Source organism: Styela clava, chromosome 7 (assembly GCF_964204865.1).
Source record: "Styela clava chromosome 7, kaStyClav1.hap1.2, whole genome shotgun sequence".
Classification (NCBI taxonomy): Eukaryota; Metazoa; Chordata; class Ascidiacea; order Stolidobranchia; family Styelidae; genus Styela; species Styela clava.
This window is the reverse complement of record NC_135256.1, coordinates 10,098,521-10,116,127: the sequence shown is the minus strand read 5'-3', so window position 1 is coordinate 10,116,127 and position 17,607 is coordinate 10,098,521. Positions and strand designations below refer to the sequence as shown.

At 34.8% G+C, this 17,607-nt stretch overlaps 3 protein-coding genes and 1 pseudogene across 12 annotated transcripts in view; 3 read left to right on the top strand and 1 right to left on the bottom strand.

Annotated features, from left to right (window-relative positions):
* Positions 1 to 9: 9 nt before the first annotated feature.
* On the top strand, positions 10 to 1,402 carry LOC144425101 (uncharacterized; annotated as a pseudogene).
* Positions 1,403 to 2,848: 1,446 nt separating this feature from the next.
* Positions 2,849 to 13,020, top strand: LOC120328027 (carbohydrate sulfotransferase 9-like). Of its 4 annotated transcripts, XM_078114529.1 has the most exons (7): positions 2,849 to 3,007; positions 3,725 to 3,851; positions 5,224 to 5,466; positions 5,901 to 6,037; positions 7,002 to 7,089; positions 7,807 to 8,025; positions 12,363 to 13,015. In XM_078114529.1, exons 2-6 carry the CDS (start codon positions 3,783 to 3,785, stop codon positions 7,864 to 7,866), a joined length of 597 nt encoding a protein of 198 aa, XP_077970655.1. In that variant the 5' UTR covers positions 2,849 to 3,007; positions 3,725 to 3,782; the 3' UTR covers positions 7,867 to 8,025; positions 12,363 to 13,015. The 4 variants fall into 4 exon arrangements, with proteins under 4 accessions (XP_077970655.1, XP_077970654.1, XP_039250345.2 ...); XM_078114528.1 differs by lacking the exon at positions 2,849 to 3,007 and having other exon boundaries at positions 3,175 to 3,851; positions 12,363 to 13,014; XM_039394408.2 differs by lacking the exon at positions 2,849 to 3,007 and having other exon boundaries at positions 3,178 to 3,851; positions 7,002 to 7,148; positions 12,363 to 13,012.
* LOC144425194 (uncharacterized) lies at positions 8,868 to 11,907 on the top strand. Of its 2 annotated transcripts, XM_078114672.1 has the most exons (3): positions 8,868 to 9,425; positions 10,579 to 10,801; positions 11,143 to 11,907. In XM_078114672.1, the coding sequence occupies exons 2-3, from the start codon at positions 10,702 to 10,704 to the stop codon at positions 11,385 to 11,387; spliced, it is 345 nt and encodes a 114-aa protein (XP_077970798.1). In that variant the 5' UTR covers positions 8,868 to 9,425; positions 10,579 to 10,701; the 3' UTR covers positions 11,388 to 11,907. The 2 variants fall into 2 exon arrangements, with proteins under 2 accessions (XP_077970798.1, XP_077970799.1); XM_078114673.1 differs by lacking the exon at positions 8,868 to 9,425 and having other exon boundaries at positions 10,044 to 10,801.
* A 460-nt stretch (positions 13,021 to 13,480) lies between the features above and the next one.
* The window catches only part of LOC120328025 (uncharacterized), a 57,349-nt gene continuing 53,222 nt past the window's right edge, over positions 13,481 to 17,607 (bottom strand). For 5 of the 6 annotated variants that reach the window (XM_039394402.2, XM_039394404.2, XM_039394405.2 and 2 more), the window contains one exon: positions 13,481 to 17,325. In XM_039394402.2, the coding sequence (XP_039250336.2) occupies positions 16,355 to 17,325 (971 nt within the window). In that variant the 3' untranslated portion in view covers positions 13,481 to 16,354. The remainder of the gene's footprint in view (positions 17,326 to 17,607) is intronic. The other variant, XM_039394407.2, reaches the window with a different exon arrangement.

Genomic DNA, 17,607 nt, shown 5'->3' with positions numbered 1-17,607 from the left:
GCTGTTTTATACCTTTTTTACCTTAAAATTAGGGGTTTTATCTATATGGATTTTAGCGTTATAATTAAAAGTGTAGGTTTTTATTGTGATGTATGCCAAACGATTATGACATCACACGCCTTGTAAAAGTCAAATTTTATATATAAAGAAGTCAGACATGAATAATAAGCTGCATTGTTTTAATTGAGCTGCAGATTTTTGGAGCAAAAATTAAGTATGGCTACATCTTCTCTTAGGCGACATTGTTTAAACAATTCAAATGTATTTGCTATATTTGCGGAGAATATACATTGCAATCCAACAGGAAAAGATCAGTAAATTTGCGAAGTGAGCTTATCTTGCCTACTTCAATATAATGCTGGGTGATCAAGATAAGGTATGGGCACCCCATATTGTATGCAAGCAATGTATTGAGCATCTTCCACAGTGGACCAAAAAGGATAGAGAGTCACTCCGCTTTAGTATTCCAATGGTCTCGAAAAATTATTTTGATGACTGATACTTCTGTGCAGTAAACACGAAGGGAATCAATAGGAAGAACAGGAAATCGTTGGTTTATCCAAACCTCGAAACTGCAATTAGACTAATTCCACACTGCAATGAAATTCCTTTTCCAGTGTTTGAAGGCTTGCCCGAATTGGAATTGTCTGGCTCTGAAATAGACCAAACCTCCGTTTTGTCCACTGATAGTAGTGAATACGTTGTATCAGATGTCGGTTTTTCTTCTTCACTTCCATAGCTATTTTCTTGTGGAGAACTTAATAATCTGAATAGAGATTTCAACTTTTCCAAAGAATCTCCTGAATTTCTAGCTTCAAGACTCAAAGAAAAAAATCTACTTCAGCCGGGAACTCTTATAACATTCTATAGAGAACGCCATATTAAATCTTGTCATATTTCACTCAGGAGAAGGACACAGTATATTGCAACGACGTTGTCGGTTGCTGCGGCAGCTTGGTGTCCAAGCCTGTTTATAAACAGTTCCAAAATAAATTAAATGTGTCTTTCTTTACAATTCTGGCTCGTCCTTTGGTTGAGTGTCCAAAATTGTGTTTCCTCCTCTTCACATGAGGCTTGGCAGTTTGTTAATGCTCTTGAGAAAGATGGCGACAGTTTCAAATATATTAGCAGGAAATTTCTATCAAGCGCGATGATGTCAGTTCTCCCATTATTGTAAAAAAAATCAGTAAAACGTCAATTTATAGCTGATGACATCTATTAGTTAGCATTTCCAACTTCCAGCTTTAATTGTCAATATTTTGGTGAGATTCACTGAATATGTTCAATAAAATTACAGAAAAATGTTGTTTCTTCAATTTGCCTATCTTTATTGTAGCTATCGGCATCGTGCAAAGAGGAATATACCATAGAAGAAAAACTAGACCTGATAGAGAATAAGTAACAGCATTTCTGGAATCAGCGTCCTCAAATTTGCTAAAAACGTTTAAAACATCTGAGACACCATGAAAAAAAAATTTTTGTCGGCAAGTGTTATCTTTTATATCGACCGTTCCCAGGACCACACGATATTCTCGCACTTGAGTTGCGTGTTATAATTTACTAATTTTTAAAATCTTTACAATTGAAATTACGTAAAGATATTAGTAGAATGGGCCATCGCATTAATTCAGCTGGCTTTAGCTTTGCTAACCCATTAGAATGAATAAAACAGCAATGCTCAGATATGAATGGGACGATAAAAAACAAAATGTAGAAATTTTCAAACATTGGACATTTGAAATCGATTGATACATTAGTCATTTATAGGTTCATTAGTTGGGAAGAAATACTATTTCACAACAACTTATCAAATCAATCCACATGTCCACTTCCACTCCGTGGTTAATAACTAATCTAGTACGACAAGTAAACGAGAATATCGGTCAGGGACCGAAGACTTATCGATCGGAAGTTAGGGGATCCCCCAAAACAGCGCTCTCACTCCATAGTGACACCTTGTGTCCCATCACTAATTAATTAATAACTCGTTAATTATACGACATAATTCATCCAAAATCAATACGCTTCTGGTCCGACATATGATGAATACACATGCAAAATCTGGAGCAGATTCAATCTCGAGAGGTCTTCAATCTCTCGCTTTCGTGAGATATCGCGTGCATCTAACAGACAGACAAACAGACAAATACCTATCAACGTACTTACCGATTGAAATCGATAAGTAATAATAGTAACTAAGTGAGCACACATTACCAGGATTAATATTGGGATTAATATTGACCGATGAGGACATACATAAGATATAGCGTAAATTAACTGGTGGTAAGAGAAGACAGCAAATAAAAAGATACAAATATATTGTTAGTGCTGAGAGAAACTTGATATTTCTCTTTTAAATATTGGCAAATGGCCGATAGCTTAGAATAATAAGCTTTAATGTATGCCAACAACTCTAAATAGTAGCTACTGGATCGATTAAGGAAAAATGGCTACCAGTACCACTCATTCATTTTTTTAATTATTTATTTTTTCACTACACTGACATGAAATTAAACGAAAGCACAGTGCAGGACCCTTCTAAAAAGCCTATTTGATTCAATAACCAAAGGCTATACTTAATATCAATTATATTATGCTGTTACAGTCTATGGATATTTAGCAGGAGATAATTTAGTTCTATATATATTTAAAATATTTGGAATTATTATGAGGCAATAAATAACAAAAGTTTTAATTGCATTCACATTACACTTCAATTTATTATGTATGGTCTTACAATACGTATTGAAGAGTTTGGTACTGAGCATCGACAGTAATTAGGCTTACTATCTTGCCTCGCGTGTTATATGATATTGATTAAGACTTAATTTAATTCACTTTGTTTTAGTAACGACCCGCGCAGATGACAAAACAAATCATGCCACGTTTCTTTATTTGTAACTTGTGAATACGTGCAATACTGTTTCTGACACTACATTACATGGATTCATCGGAGAAAGGCTTGAGAATTATCGCATAATCTCACGAACTTAACGTAGTAATCTTAGTAAGTTTGAAATGTTTAATTTAGGTGAATATATTAATGGAAGATTCTGTAACCTTGCCGAATATCATAAACCTTATAAATGGTGGTATATGTCAATAGAATAAACAAGAAATAATTTATTCAATTCAGTTAATGAAATATAGACTAGGCTCTTTACATTAATTTAGTGTGTGATATAATCTAGCAACGCTATGAGGCGGTTGCAAATTCATTTTCTAAGAAAACACATGCATATCACAGCATGTTACATATATAACCGCGCACCGCTGGTTAACATATGTCACTGCCATGTGTTTGCCGCTACGGCATAGCGAACATATTTTCTACAGAAAAAAGAAAATATTATGTTAGATTGCGGGGATACGGTATTCACGCCACCTTATTGGAGCGGAATAAAATGCTGCATATTTAAAGTATCTGTACAAATTGTATCTCTAACATTTATTGTAATCTACAGCTAATAGATGTTTTCAGTAGCTATCGTTATGAAAATATTTCACAAAAGTATAGAAAAAATGTAGAAGGGAGGAAACGAGGGACGTTTAGTCACAGATGAAAGTATAAAACGTAAAATTGTGTTTCACCAAAAAGCAGCAATCTAAGCTGCACTCAAACTCAATGGCTCCTCTTGTCGTATTGACATCGCAATATTTGATTCATTTCATTATTTGAACTAAAAATTACTATAGCAAATTAATTCAATATTCATAAGAACAGGGGACTCTGAAAAGTACTATGGACTGATTTATATGTTTATTGCATATTGGAATACGAGATGCATTTGAAGTACAAAGCCGCTTTAATCATTTTTGGAGCATTATTTTGTTTTCATTGGTCGTTCAAGGTAAGAATTGTTATGTGTAAAAATAACCAGACACATCATGACAATGAATAGTAAAAACTGATGCAAACTGATAAAAAGATTGGTGTATATGAAGTATTTTCTAGAAATAATACCGTTAGCAACCGCTTATCACTACTGCATTAAATGGATGTGTGCTAGTCGCGGGCGGAAAGGTAAAAAAAAACGAGTCCGATGTTAATTAAATAACGAGTAATGTACGTGACTTTGGCTTCGTTTAGTTGGAGGAAAATTTGCACTGCGCCAAATTTGAATGACGAAACAAGTTCATTTTAAAATATTCAGCAAATTAGGACGTTGCTACATATAAAGTTTTACTTCGAGTGATAAAATATTACCTATCTACTAAATGAAATATCTATGATATCTTTCGAAATATACAAATCAATTAGCGGTGATTATCCTTATTATCTGTGGCACGCATCGCATTTGCTTAGGGGGAATCAAAAAATCGCATTTGGTGGTGTCCAACCAGAAAAACCTATTGACATCTTGTTACATCACTAATGTCACTGAATGAACTAGTGTTACGACTAGCTGAGGCAACAAGCAAAGTTTAACAATATGCTTGGCTAGTCTAAATTCTTAAACCGCTCTCTTTTTGGTTGGAAATATATATGCTAACAATATAGGCATCATAGAAAATTGAATAAAGAATCTATGACTGCCTAATAACTAAATATTAATGTTATAGCCCAACGTACGTTAAATTCCTGTCGGGTGTTTGCAACCTGTCTAAACAGTATTACCAGATATGTTGCCTATATGTCAAATTTAGTAATTACCTTCCTTACCTCACATTTGGTAAAATTTGGAAATAAATCAATATGCGGTAATTTGTAAGTTATTTTGTTAAAAGGAGTTTGAAATGAAAGCTGGCCAATTCAAACAGATTTGAACTGGAGTTGGGAGGGAAAATACCACAATGCTTGCTGGATATGTCTGCAAGTTATGTCAGCGACGAAAGAATAAAACCTGAAACGGTATTGGAATCTTATGAGCTTTCCAAAGTTGAGGGATTTTGCTTTGAGAATCTTATCGATGTTCGAAAGCACTTAGGAAGCACTTGCATATGCGGAAGCACTTTCTCCGTTACGGAGAAATCTTACACTAAATGTAGATATAGAAAGACTTTTGCATGTTCTAGTGAGTTTTTTGGTGGTTCCTGAATGTTTTACCTTGGTAAATGAAAAATAATGATCAATGTGTTTGCACAATAAAAGTGTTTCTTTTGTATTGCATTGTTTTCTTTGCAATATTGTGGCCCGCGAAAACTAATTTTGTGGCCACCGAAGCCGACAACCTTGGCATAGATCCCCACATTGCCATCGATTGATGCTATTTTGTTATTCAGAGAAAGTCTGCTGCTGAAGAGGTCAGGCTCGATGAAGAATTTTATTATGAATACCAAAGGATATCGAGATCTGAATTGAGTTATCTATCTGGTGCCAATATATCGAAGGAACGAAAGTCTCATTTAAGACAATTCTGTTATAAACTTGGATATGAATATTCTGAAAGCAATTTGGATGTAATGACATGGCTGAAGAAACCGATATCATCCAGGCCCCGCCTATATTTCTCTGACAAGCTAAAGGCATGTTGTTTGATGTTTTATTTGATCATAAAATTTTGAAAGGCATGTTTGCTTTAGAACAAATAACTGTAATAACTTTGTTGTATTTTATGGTTAGTTTGGATAACGGAGTCTCTCCAGCCAATAATTTATGGGGCTCCTTCAAGTCTTGCAAGGCACGCGATGTTAATATGCAATTTTGGGGATGGTATTAGTATGAATATACTGTAACAAGTGTGTCGACGCGTACTGTGGCATACGGAGAAATAGTTTCGAATCGGTGTCTCGTGAGGAAAGATTTCAAACATCACAGGCACATTAAATCCATGTTTTAGTGATTTAAAAACAATTGTGGAATATTAAAAAAACTTGAGCATTTGCCCAAAAGCTAGTATATATTTATGACAACCGATTTTATTCCCCTTTTATTTTTGGAATTAATTTATTTAACATAGGTTATTGTATGCGGAGTTCCAAAGTGCGGAAGTACAGAATGGAGAAAAGCGTTACTGATAGCAGAAGGCGATGTGAACACAACTCTTCCAAGTGACATTGATCACGAATATGCATTCACGTTAGCCCGAAAACGTCGGTATGGTGGTTCGTTGTTGTTTGATTTGAATCAGTGAATGAGAGTGAAAAAGATTTTCAAAATTAGCTGCAAACATTATATATATATATATTTTTCAGGAAAATAATTGTTCGATTCTACATCACAATATTAGTCCTAAGCTAGAAGGTACAAAATTGGGTACTTCCGTGGTATGTGTACCAGGTTATGGATAGGGCAAAACTTCATTCCGATTTTCCTGCTTCCCTTCCCCAGTGAAATGCGTATTCAATATTATTCGTCATATTGCATATTGGTTTTTTTACTGGATGGAAAAAATAAACTTGACTATGACTCTATTACGAGTTCGAAGACTGTCTGTCTTAGCCAAGTCAATATACCCCCTGGTCATAGGTTTCAGTCCCTTTACACAACTTGATGTAAAGTAGGCAAACAAAATTAGTTACATCCATATTGGTACACATACTTCTAGATCGTCAAAAATTGGATTGATAGTTTTATTATTACCAGCGATGAATAGATACGATAAATAAAACATTATCAAACTTTCTAAAATTTTGGTGTCCTGAGTATCGAGTATCTTTTAATCAAAATTAATGTTCTGGGACGTTCCCCATTGGCCGATATTATCAATTATTTTAATTCAGGATACGCCTCCTTCCGGTAATTTCTACTTACTTGTATACATACAACCTGGATCTAGATCAAAGTACAAGATACTAATGATAAACAGCTACAAATTCGTTGTGAGCACGACTACACTAATATGGTCTATGAACTACTACAGCAGGCATAAAATGTTTAGGTGCTCCTGAAGTATTCGTACCAAGATGGCGCGAACCTGAACATAGTATGTGTACCAGTTTAGGGTCATGCGTCATCTTGATACTGATACTCCCGGAGCGCCGATGTTTGTGTATTTAATGCTAATTCAGTAACGAACCAAGTTCAGTCTACATCACCTTCAATCTTTCGTATATTATAGGTTTTTTTGGGAACGATTCCAAGGCCGAACGAAGCATTCTCGAGATATGATGAATAAAAGACTGAATAATTATTATCGCATCATGACAGTAAGAGAACCATTAGAGCGTGTTGTAAAAAATTTCAAGAGATATTCATCATAAATTCGGTTAGTTTGATTTTGTTATAAATAGCTGAAAAGTATTTGTAGTGTTTGATAACACACGTATATATCCGGTCTGTGGAGGCATATTTTTACTGGACTCTGCGCCGGAGCCGTATTCTTCAACTCCCAGAAATCAGAAGCCCAAATTTGGAATTCGTCGGTGTCGGGATTTCAGTGGTGATAAAACAAGTCAAAATTCTCTATAGAAACTTATAAAAGCAGTTTATCGGGCGTTTTTAACAAGGAGAGAAGGTTTGCACTTTGCATACATCAAAGTTTTTTTCATCAAAATTTGATTTTTCTCGGAGCTTGAGTCGAAACTAAAACTTTTTTATCCCTGATCCGAAGCAACAGTTTTGTTTTAACCCGATTTAGGAGTCGACTGCAAATTTTCTTGGACTGCACAGCCCTGGAACATATTCATGGTATAACATACACCTCATTGTGAATTTGTTGCTTGTGACTCCTGAAAGTGACGTGTCTGAAATTTTTCCGTTATTTTCGAATGTTCTTGGGGTGTTCCTATCAATGAATACATCAAAATGAATACAGACAAAATACATTTTGTCAAAGTCAGAGTGAATTAATAAATATGAACAAGAGGAATGCGAAATAAAAGTAATACATTAGCACACAATAAGAACCCGATTACACTTTACAGGTCTTAACAAAAATACAGCTGGTAGAGCAACGTTCGAAGAATTTGTCGACAGTATTTTAAGCAATCCTGAAGAACTAGACATTCACTGGAGATCATATAGTGATATATGTGATCCCTGCCATATGCGATACGATTATACAGCAAAATTAGAGACAATTTCGTTGGATTCCGAATATTTATCTAAAATATCTGGGATAGACAATCGAATTCTTTTTCCAGGTAAATAAATTTTCTGATTCTCCGATGAAGCATTTCATACAAGTTGAATATTACTGTATAATTAGGGTTACCATATTTTTGTGACTTCAAATCGGGACGCCTCGAAAGACAACGACCATTAGCTGTGTTTTTGTAACTTCACACTTTCCGATTTTACTACATAGGCCTACATTCCTACACTTAAAGCTGTCTCGGCTGTCTTTATTGACCATATTGTTATCGAAATTTCATGCGCTTATTCTCTGTCCAAATATCGGGTTCAGTTCGAAAAATAGGAAGGAATTGACGTTAACGATATCGGTACAAATAATTCGAATTTAGACTAATTAGTATTGGTTTTACATGCGATACGTCTGCCATCAATGGGAATCAGCGGAAAACGAACGCATCACCTTCAGTAAGAAGGCTAGCGGTGCGCTACACAGAAACAACAGTAACAAGAAAATTTTTGTGTATTATGCTGGAAAAGCGGGACTTTTGGCTGACTTATCGGGACGGCGGGACAAAACCCTGAAAAGCGGGACTGTCCCGCCTACAGTGGGACGTATGGTAAACCTATGTATAATAAATAAAAAAATGTTTTATATATGTTAAAACGGTTGCAACTTATAAGTCAGCTATTCTATGATGTTCTGTGTGTATGTATACTACGACAATATGAATGTATATTACTTTAAAAAAGTGTGCCATCCAGAAAGTAAAAATTTGAAACCCAGTATGCGTTTTCTCTAACCTTGACCCCATAAAAATTCCTGTACTTTATTCACTATTGCAAAATTCTTTATGTTTATTTTGAAAGTTTATTAGAAAGTAAAAGCGTGCTAACGAATAAACTTGTTCAAGATTCAGATTCAGATATTTATTTTTCGTCGTGCAAAAACATTGTACATTTAAACAAATGGTAAAAATTAAATAAATACATTGAAAGAAAGAGGTACAATATTTGGACTGCAATAGACGAGGGATCGCGAAAAGACTATCAAAAGTCATCATGTCAGCGACACCATTATAGAAGCAGATTAAGTCAAACAATACAGAAATAAATCAGCAAAAATAAATGAAACAATTTGGGAACTAAAATGTACGTGAGAACAGAAGATTCGATTAAATAGAAAAAAGCATTGACGAATTTAAACAACTCAACGCCATGCTCCACCGAGCACGCCAACAACAAAGAAATTGCTGACGTGCGTGACGCAGCATAATGTTGTTGACTACTTGGGGAATTCCCTGCAGCAGCAGCAGTGGAACTACTAATATAACCAATGAATTATGATTAAGAAAAAGACATATTCAATTTATTTTGGATTGCAAAGAGCACATATATATTGGAAAATATTAAACGACATAAGTGAACTACAATGGATGAAAGCATATTAAAGAAGCAATGACTATTAGAGGTAACTAAAGTTTTTGAATTTTGTCTTTGTTATAAGAGTTCATAATACAGTTATTTTGTGAAGTGACTTTCATAAGGAGCACATGCTATTAAATAATAAAATAGCAGTAATGGAAATCAATAAGGTGAAAGGATACCTAGCTTATTATAGAATCTTGAGCAAATAAAGGTAAGAAACACAAGTGCTTTGTGAGAGAAAGTCATGCTCTGTGAGCAGCACATACTATTGGAGTATACCACAGTATTGAAGAGCAAATAAAATAATAATAATACAAGGATAGTGATAGCATATCATGAGAATAATGACAAGATGAAGGTAACACCCATAATTTGAAAAAAGTGAGTTTCAAACAGTCTGAGATACATTTCAACTCTGCCAGCCTACTGACAGATATAAGAATCTAAGTAAAGAAATTTTAGTGCTTTTTTGAATGAATTATAAGTCTTAGAGCGAAGTGTGTCTTGGAGCGTATTCCAGAGTTTCACACCGATGAATTTAATAGAGCTTTGTGAACGATTGGTAGAAAAGCGAGGCACATGGTATGAACTATTGGCAGCGGAACGAGTTGAATGAGAGTGAACACTCATCTGTTTGACAAAATAGTATTTAAAAGCCATAGGCAGTTTATTGTTTAGGTGTTGGTGCATGAGTTTCAGTATCTCGATTTTATAAATGTCTGACATTTTGATTATTTGATTCTTATGGTAAAGAGGATCTAATCTTGACATTGGTCCAGCATGGGTCAAAGCACGGATAGCCCTGTTCTGTAATACTTCAATCCGGTGTAACAAAGTTTTATTAGCTGATCCCCAAGCTATAATACCATATTGCAAATGAGATTGAAACAGAGCGAAGTATATCATGCGTAACGTAGACAAAGAAGTATAACGCCTAAGCCGATAAAGCATTCCTACCGCCTTGGCTAATTTAACAGCAGTGTTGGTTATTTGAATGTCCCATTGCAGTTTGTTATCAATGTGGATGCCAAGATATTTGAATGAGCTAACGTTGTCAAGAATAGTTCCTTCAATCTCAATTTTCACAGATGTCTGTGATTTGGATTTACTTGGAGCAAACAACATAGTTTTTGATTTATTTACATTTAATGTTAATTTGTTTTGTTTCATCCAATTTGCTACTTTTCTTATTTCAGTGTTCACTCTGGACTGAAGCACATCCGGAGACTTGTCGCTATCTAGAAGATTGGAATCATCAGCAAATAATTTTGTAAATAATGAGGAGCTGTGTGCAAGATCGTTGATGAAAATAAGGAATAATGTCGGGGCCAAGCATGATCCTTGTGGCACTCCATGAGTCACATGTAAGGTGGGGGAACAGTATGAACCCATTTGAACAAATTGTGTTCTATTTGTCAGGTAATTTGCCAGGAGTTGGCTCGCTACTCCTCTAATTCCATAATGCCACAGCTTATAGACTAAGATTTGGTGATTAACAGTGTCAAAAGCTTTCTTAAGATCTAAGAAAGTTGCACTAATATATTCTTTTTTCTCTAATTTATCGTATATATGGGATATAGTGTCTAGAATTGCATGCGAAGTGGAATGTTTGGCTTGAAAACCAAACTGTGATTTATTAAGTACACTATGTTTTGTGAAAAAATCCATTAGCCTCCTATTAATTAAGCGTTCGAATACCTTGTTAATAGCAGATAGAATAGATATGGGTCTATAATTTGATACATGTTTTGTATTACCAGATTTAAAGATCGGAATGACTCTGGCGATTTTCAATGAAGATGGGAAAATGCCTAATCGAAGCGAGCTGTTAAAGAACTCTGTCAGACATGGTGATAATATATCTGCAACATATCTGAGAAAGCGACTGGGAATGCCGTCTGCCCCAATTGCCTTCCCGACCCGCAGGGTAGCTAATTCTATAGTTAGTTCGTTCATCGTTGCTGGACTCAAGAATATGGATTGGTTTACTCGTTTGCCAAGGTAAATTTTGAAGCCATCCATGTCATTACCGAACTTTTCAGAAAGAGCGGAACCAACAGTAGAAAAATACTTATTAAATTCTTGCGCGATCAAATGATTATCATTTATAGTAATGCCATTTTCTAGATGAATTACATCAATATTTTGCCTAGATTTATTTTTTGTGGATGCAATTTCATTAACAATTCGCCATGTTGATTTCGGGTTTCCTTTATAGAAAGCAATACGGTTTTGATAATAGATTTGTTTAGCATTATCAATAGTGTGTTTCAGTACGTTGCGATACTTTTTAAAATAAGAGCATTGGGAACTATTGCCATTTAGATAATGTGACTTGAACATCTTATTTCTTATGCGAATACTATTGAGTATTCCTTTCGTAATCCATGGCTTTAGCTTTATTCTTTTTTTACGGCGCGACAAGGGTCGAAATGGGGCGTGATTATTGATTAGACCAACAAAAGATTGGGTGAATTCATCAAATATTGCGTTATAGTTTTGAGAATTCAAATATAATGAACGAAAGCGATTGTTATGAACGAAAGCGATTGTCAATAGTCAATAGTCAAGGGCTTTGTTTTTCATATATTTGAGCAACCACCGTGGTTACCGCCCCTAAACTGAAATTCCTTCGAATACAAAATGGTCGCTGAAATTCTGATTTGAATTGGAAATCTGTCCGAGTGAGAGAAAAGTATATGACCGAACGCTGAAATCTCAATTGTTGCGTCACCGTCATGTTGAAATTGCATCAGGCGGTACTACATACATTCATATAAAAACGTTTTATGAGAAAATCACAAAACCCGTTTGAAGACTCGATAAATAGCCTATGGAATGGAACAATCCAAAACTAACAATAGTAAACATTTTTACTACTAGTTACAAAGTACATTCGTGGTAAATAATCAATAGTTTGAAGTGAGTAGGCTATTTATTTGCTCTGCACCGCCGTTACTATGACTTTTTCCATTTACAGGACACCGGGATAATAAAACGGATACTCGCGTGCACAAATGGAAATTTAAATACAAAGAATATTTGAGGAAGTTGCCAGTGAAAAAACTCCACGCTCTTTACGAGTTTTACTGGGAACAATATAAGCTATTTAATTACCCACCACCACCATTTGTCGAAGTATGACTTGTTGGTATTTGAGATACTGTCGAACGGGAACAACCTACATTCTGCGGTATGCAAAAACAAGATCGTAAAGACATCGAAATAATGATCTAAAATAATGGACACGAAAGTTGCACCGGTTGAAGACCTGAAAGTGCTAAGATTTAATAAAGAGAGAGTTGAATAAAACAAGGAAGCAATGCTTAAATTAATGGACACCAAAACCGAAACGAAATTATCCACTATTACCCCAAAACTCATATCCTGCACAAAGTAGTTTTATAATTTATCTGTCATTTCAGTATCTTTACTTGTATATGACTATAAACTATCGTCAATACATCGGTACCGAAGTATGTTTTACCTGATCTGATATTGCGATTTTAAGGACTGATAGAAAAAATCGGGCTGCTATGTAGTAAAGTAGATGGTTTTTATTTTAAATTGCAGACCATATGACAAAATTTGTTATACTTATGCGATAAAGATTCGTCAAATGGTCCGGTGCTACGCGTTGTGAATACGACTACCGCCACGCCCGTGATTACCCTGCACGGCTGCTCCCATACCCGACATGGCTTTTACCCCAACCGGACGAGAGGCCGTGGTTCGCCACATGATTCTGTAATCTCTCCCGAGACAAATATGAAAATCCTCTGAGACAAAGACTGTAAAGCAAATCTAATTGCACTTAACAAATCCGACTTACTGTACTCTGATAATATTGGATTTTAGATAAAACTAATTTGCTGAGCCCAACTAAATGGATTAAAATACTGTATATAGTAGATCGTTCGAAGTTTTGAGGAAAGGCGGTTTACAGCAGACATATACAGCACGTCGTTGTCCTAGCTAATTATTGAGGCTACAACTTTTTTAGTAAAATACATCAGTCATCCAGCCTTTAAGATTAGTTTCTTCACTTGCATATACATCTTCCCAGACTGTGAACTTGGTAATCAAGAATAAAATATGTTCTTTATTTTGAGAAAAAGCGCTTTTATTTGAGGCGGAAAAGTTGAAACTCTTATTGAAAAGAAAATCACAAAGAACTGTGCCTAGCAATATCGCAGACAATCCGTCTGTGGTGATGCAGATCGCTTGGAAAATTTCATCAGTAACATTGCGAATCATTTTTAATCCAGTAGAACAGTTGGATAATTATGATACAGCGCATCGAAAGAATACAGGATACGTCGAACATTATATCATATTCCGAGAAGAATATTTTCAATTCGATAAATATGGAAATTCCATTATTGAGTAACCGTCAAGATATATTGAGCAAATGTCCAAACGCATAATACTTCTGAATGCATAATCACATTCAAGACCAATCAATCTTTCAGTTGTTGAATTTGCTTGAAAATAGTAGAAGACCAATTTTGAAAACAAAAAATTAGCATGGATATAAAACGGAAAGGGACAAATTGGGTAAGTTTATATTCTTTCTTTGGCATAATTTTGTTTCTCAGCAAAAATGGTAAATTTTACAGAAAAAACAGTGTTGCGATTTTTCCAATAGTCCACCCCCCCAAAAATGTTTTTGGATTTTTTTTAATAAGTTTCTTAATGCAACACCACGCTCAACCATTAAAAAGGAATCACAATGTGTCTTCCTAACAGAGTCTCATGATAGAAGTGACTTTTTCCAGGAGCGAAATGTTAAATTTCAGACAAAAAAAAAACAAGTTTTAAATGCAGAAATATTTCCATAGAATAATAAATATATATATATTATATATACATATCACATGTTTAGTTATAGGTACTGACAAAATGATCTTTCACTGTTGACCAAAACAATTTTCAGTATCCGAACTAATCAGTAGTGGAACACCAATCCTGAATGAATTATGTTCGACTACTAAATTTTGCAACTATCAATCAGCACTTTCAGACTATAAGGAAACAAGATGGAGTGTTTCCCATCTGCGATTTTTTCCCAAATAATATAGCATATGGTTATGTTTTTTGAAATATGATTAGTCAAACTCTTTTTAAAGTCCCTAATTTCAAATTTCCAAATTACACCACGAAAAATAAATTAAGGTGTTACTGTCACTCTAAGTTTAAAAACCTTAATTTAGATCTTTTCCAGGGATAGCCAAAAACGAATATTTCACTATTCCAAATCCATCCTGAGAAAATAATTTTGAATATGCAATATTGAATACATTCGAAATTGGGGGCCAATTCATGTGAAAAATTAAATTAATTACTATAGAATTACTACTTCATGTTGATCACTTCGAAAACGACACAAACATAAGGGTCATTATTTTCCCTGTGTTGTTTGTTATCAATTGAGATATTGTATGTTTTAATCTGCTTGTCCGACTGCTCAAAATCATCAATTTTCCGAATCAAAATTTTCTGATGTATTCAAATAATCAATTCGTTTTGGACATTCCTGACCTTTCCTCTTCAGTATACAACTCTCCGTAGGTTCATCAAAAATAAAGGAAATGTAACAATCAAAATCATATGCCATATTATTTGGAAATAATAATTTTAGTTGCTCGAATGCAATTAAATCGACAGATTTTGTACACTACATAATATCTTGACTAGAAAAGCATAATTATTGTTCCAAATTTCTTTCATATCGTGAATTAAAACTCTCATGCAAATATGTGCTGAAACAACCTCAATAAAAAAAAATTAAGACAAAACGATAAAGACAAAAAAAAAAAATTTAGAACAGGAACATATAACAATATGAAGGTGTAATCAGACAACAGAAAATTAAGATTATTTCAGTTAGTCATCTTTAATTAATTAAATATATCAGCATGAGAGAAAATGAAAACACTGTTTGGGGTAAATGAGTACACAACACACGCGAAACCAAGTAATGGCTCTTTGCGCGAAGTATGAGAATCTTCATTGCTTAAACGCATCTCACTAAAAACATTAAATCAACTACCATTTCATAGTAATTGAACTGTTAGTCAGAAATGGCATCTGGGTTTTCAGCAATCAGAAGTGATGAAAAAATTCTTGCTGCAAAAGTAGTGACTAACTTAACCTAAAGCTCGTGGTGGTAAAGGGAATCAATGTTTATATCCAGTATTTCATATAATTCATTATTAATATTCATTTAACTTGTCATTCAAAAATGGCTCGTTCAATGTGAAAGGGTGTTTTCCGTTACATTTCTAACTTTACAAAAATTAACCTTCGGTACTTGAAGTACTTTTATAAAGACAAACTGTAGTAAAAATACTGGTACAAATCAGAGTGGATTTTAAGAGAAAAACAACTCAACAGAATAATCAGTTTATTCTAAGCCAGACAAAAATAAAATCGACAAATTTGATTGGTATAACCTGAATTGTTCTTATTTCAGATTGAAAAGAGACATTATTATAAAGTTGCATTGATAATAGCATAAATTCATTTTAAAAGATCTTAAAGTAGCCATTCAGAGGCTTGATTTGAATTTGAAAACTGTGATTCACGTTGGTTCATCTAATCAGCTATCAGTCTGATTTAAACTTCAGCAAAAACCTGAAATTAATACATCTACGTGAAGCTACCAAAGAAAACTCATAAATAGGCAAGCAATCTGCAACAACAGAAAATTACTCAATGTCTTTCGATTTAGAAGACAATATACCAACGCCTGAAGTAAAAGAAGAAGAATCAGTCACATAAGCAGCAAAATTAATTGCAAAATATCAAAAATTCACGGCATATATCGACGCTCATAAAATTCAATAAATACTATTAAACACTCGACAATGTCAGCAGCATATAAGAAAAGGCGATAAATCTTGGTATTCAGAGACATTTATATCACAAAAGTAGAAAGAATCATCTGTATGACAGAGAATGTAACCAATGTTACGCTGGCGGTAACCTGTTAGTAACTGATAACTCGGACGAAGTGCTCATTGTTTCCCAATCGTCTTGCGTTTCTGGATTTGTTCTTTCTGTTGGATACGCAGAATAACTTCCTTGCATATCCTGCGTATGGGCAACTGGTCGCATTATAAACTGTTGCATATGCGGATGATATGGGGCAGCCTGCTGTACAGGAGTAACCACCGGCCTTATAAAACCTGGAATGGAATTTTGATTCATTCCAGGTGGAAAAGGTTGAACATGGGGGTGGACAGCAGGCCCTACATTATTAGATACATTATAGGATTCTGGCTGAACTGACTGATCACCACCAGGCATATTAAAATAGTCTTTTGATAAATCACTTGGTCGGAGAGGCTGCATGAATGCGCTTGGGGGATATCGATAAAATTGCGGTGCCCATTGCGCTGGAATTTGCATGGAATTGTATGGGGCCTCGCCGTGGTAGGTGTAATATTGATAAGGCATCATAAGGGAAGCACGTTGATCGGCTGGAATGCTCGCAATAGACTGGTGACGACCATGATGAGGGGTAATATCGTTGGATGCTAATTCTGGCTTTCCTGGGAGAGATTCAGCGCCAGGAGGTTGCCTGAAGTCTTTCATTTTCACAGAATTACTTTCCTCAACAGTCATCTGCGTTTTCATTTTATCTGTCCTTACAGGAGGCCCCATTTCTGTGGTGGGGAAATACCCTTCAGGAATTTTTTCAATTGGCCCCGACGAACGCTTTTGATTTTGCTGCTGATCGCCGACCTCCTGGCTTTTCATATACATGGCACTAGTTCCTTGACCTGTCATGAGAGGATTATCTGTATCAGGTGTCTGCCAAACTTCAGTGGATTCCATATGAGCTAAAGGTACGCGAGACATTTGATATGCATGGGGATGAGATGAAGGAAAACTTTGCAAGTGTGATAGAGGATGAACATCTCCATTCATTCCCGGACCTGAAATACATTCAAATCAAGTTATAGAAGTCTTTTTCGACAAATAAAAATAAATGGAACATAAACACAAAGAAGTTCTTTAAAGTAACAGAACCCAAAAAAGTGATAATTACTCATTTAGACATTCTAAATTTTAAAATGAACGCAAATTTTCAGACAAATGAGATATAGAGCCATTTTCAATACAGTATTTGATTAAATTTAGAATAAACTGAAGTAAGTAATAAAACTAAACATCGTAGACTTCAAAAAGGGCATTCTTTTGATCAGTTTTTATAATTG

What these genes read in the sequence shown, in the direction of transcription:
- LOC120328027 (XM_078114529.1), top strand. Translation starts at nt 3,783, where the DNA reads ATGCATTTGAAGTACAAAGCCGCTTTAATCATTTTTGGAGCATTATTT. An exon ending in GTTTTCATTGGTCGTTCAAG is followed by an intron (nt 3,852 to 5,223) that starts GTAAGAATTGTT and finishes TTTGTTATTCAG; the next exon opens with AGAAAGTCTGCTGCTGAAGA. An exon ending in ATTTCTCTGACAAGCTAAAG is followed by an intron (nt 5,467 to 5,900) that starts GCATGTTGTTTG and finishes TATTTAACATAG; the next exon opens with GTTATTGTATGCGGAGTTCC.
- LOC144425194 (XM_078114672.1), top strand. Translation starts at nt 10,702, where the DNA reads ATGTCGGGGCCAAGCATGATCCTTGTGGCACTCCATGAGTCACATGTA. An exon ending in AATTGTGTTCTATTTGTCAG is followed by an intron (nt 10,802 to 11,142) that starts GTAATTTGCCAG and finishes TTGTATTACCAG; the next exon opens with ATTTAAAGATCGGAATGACT.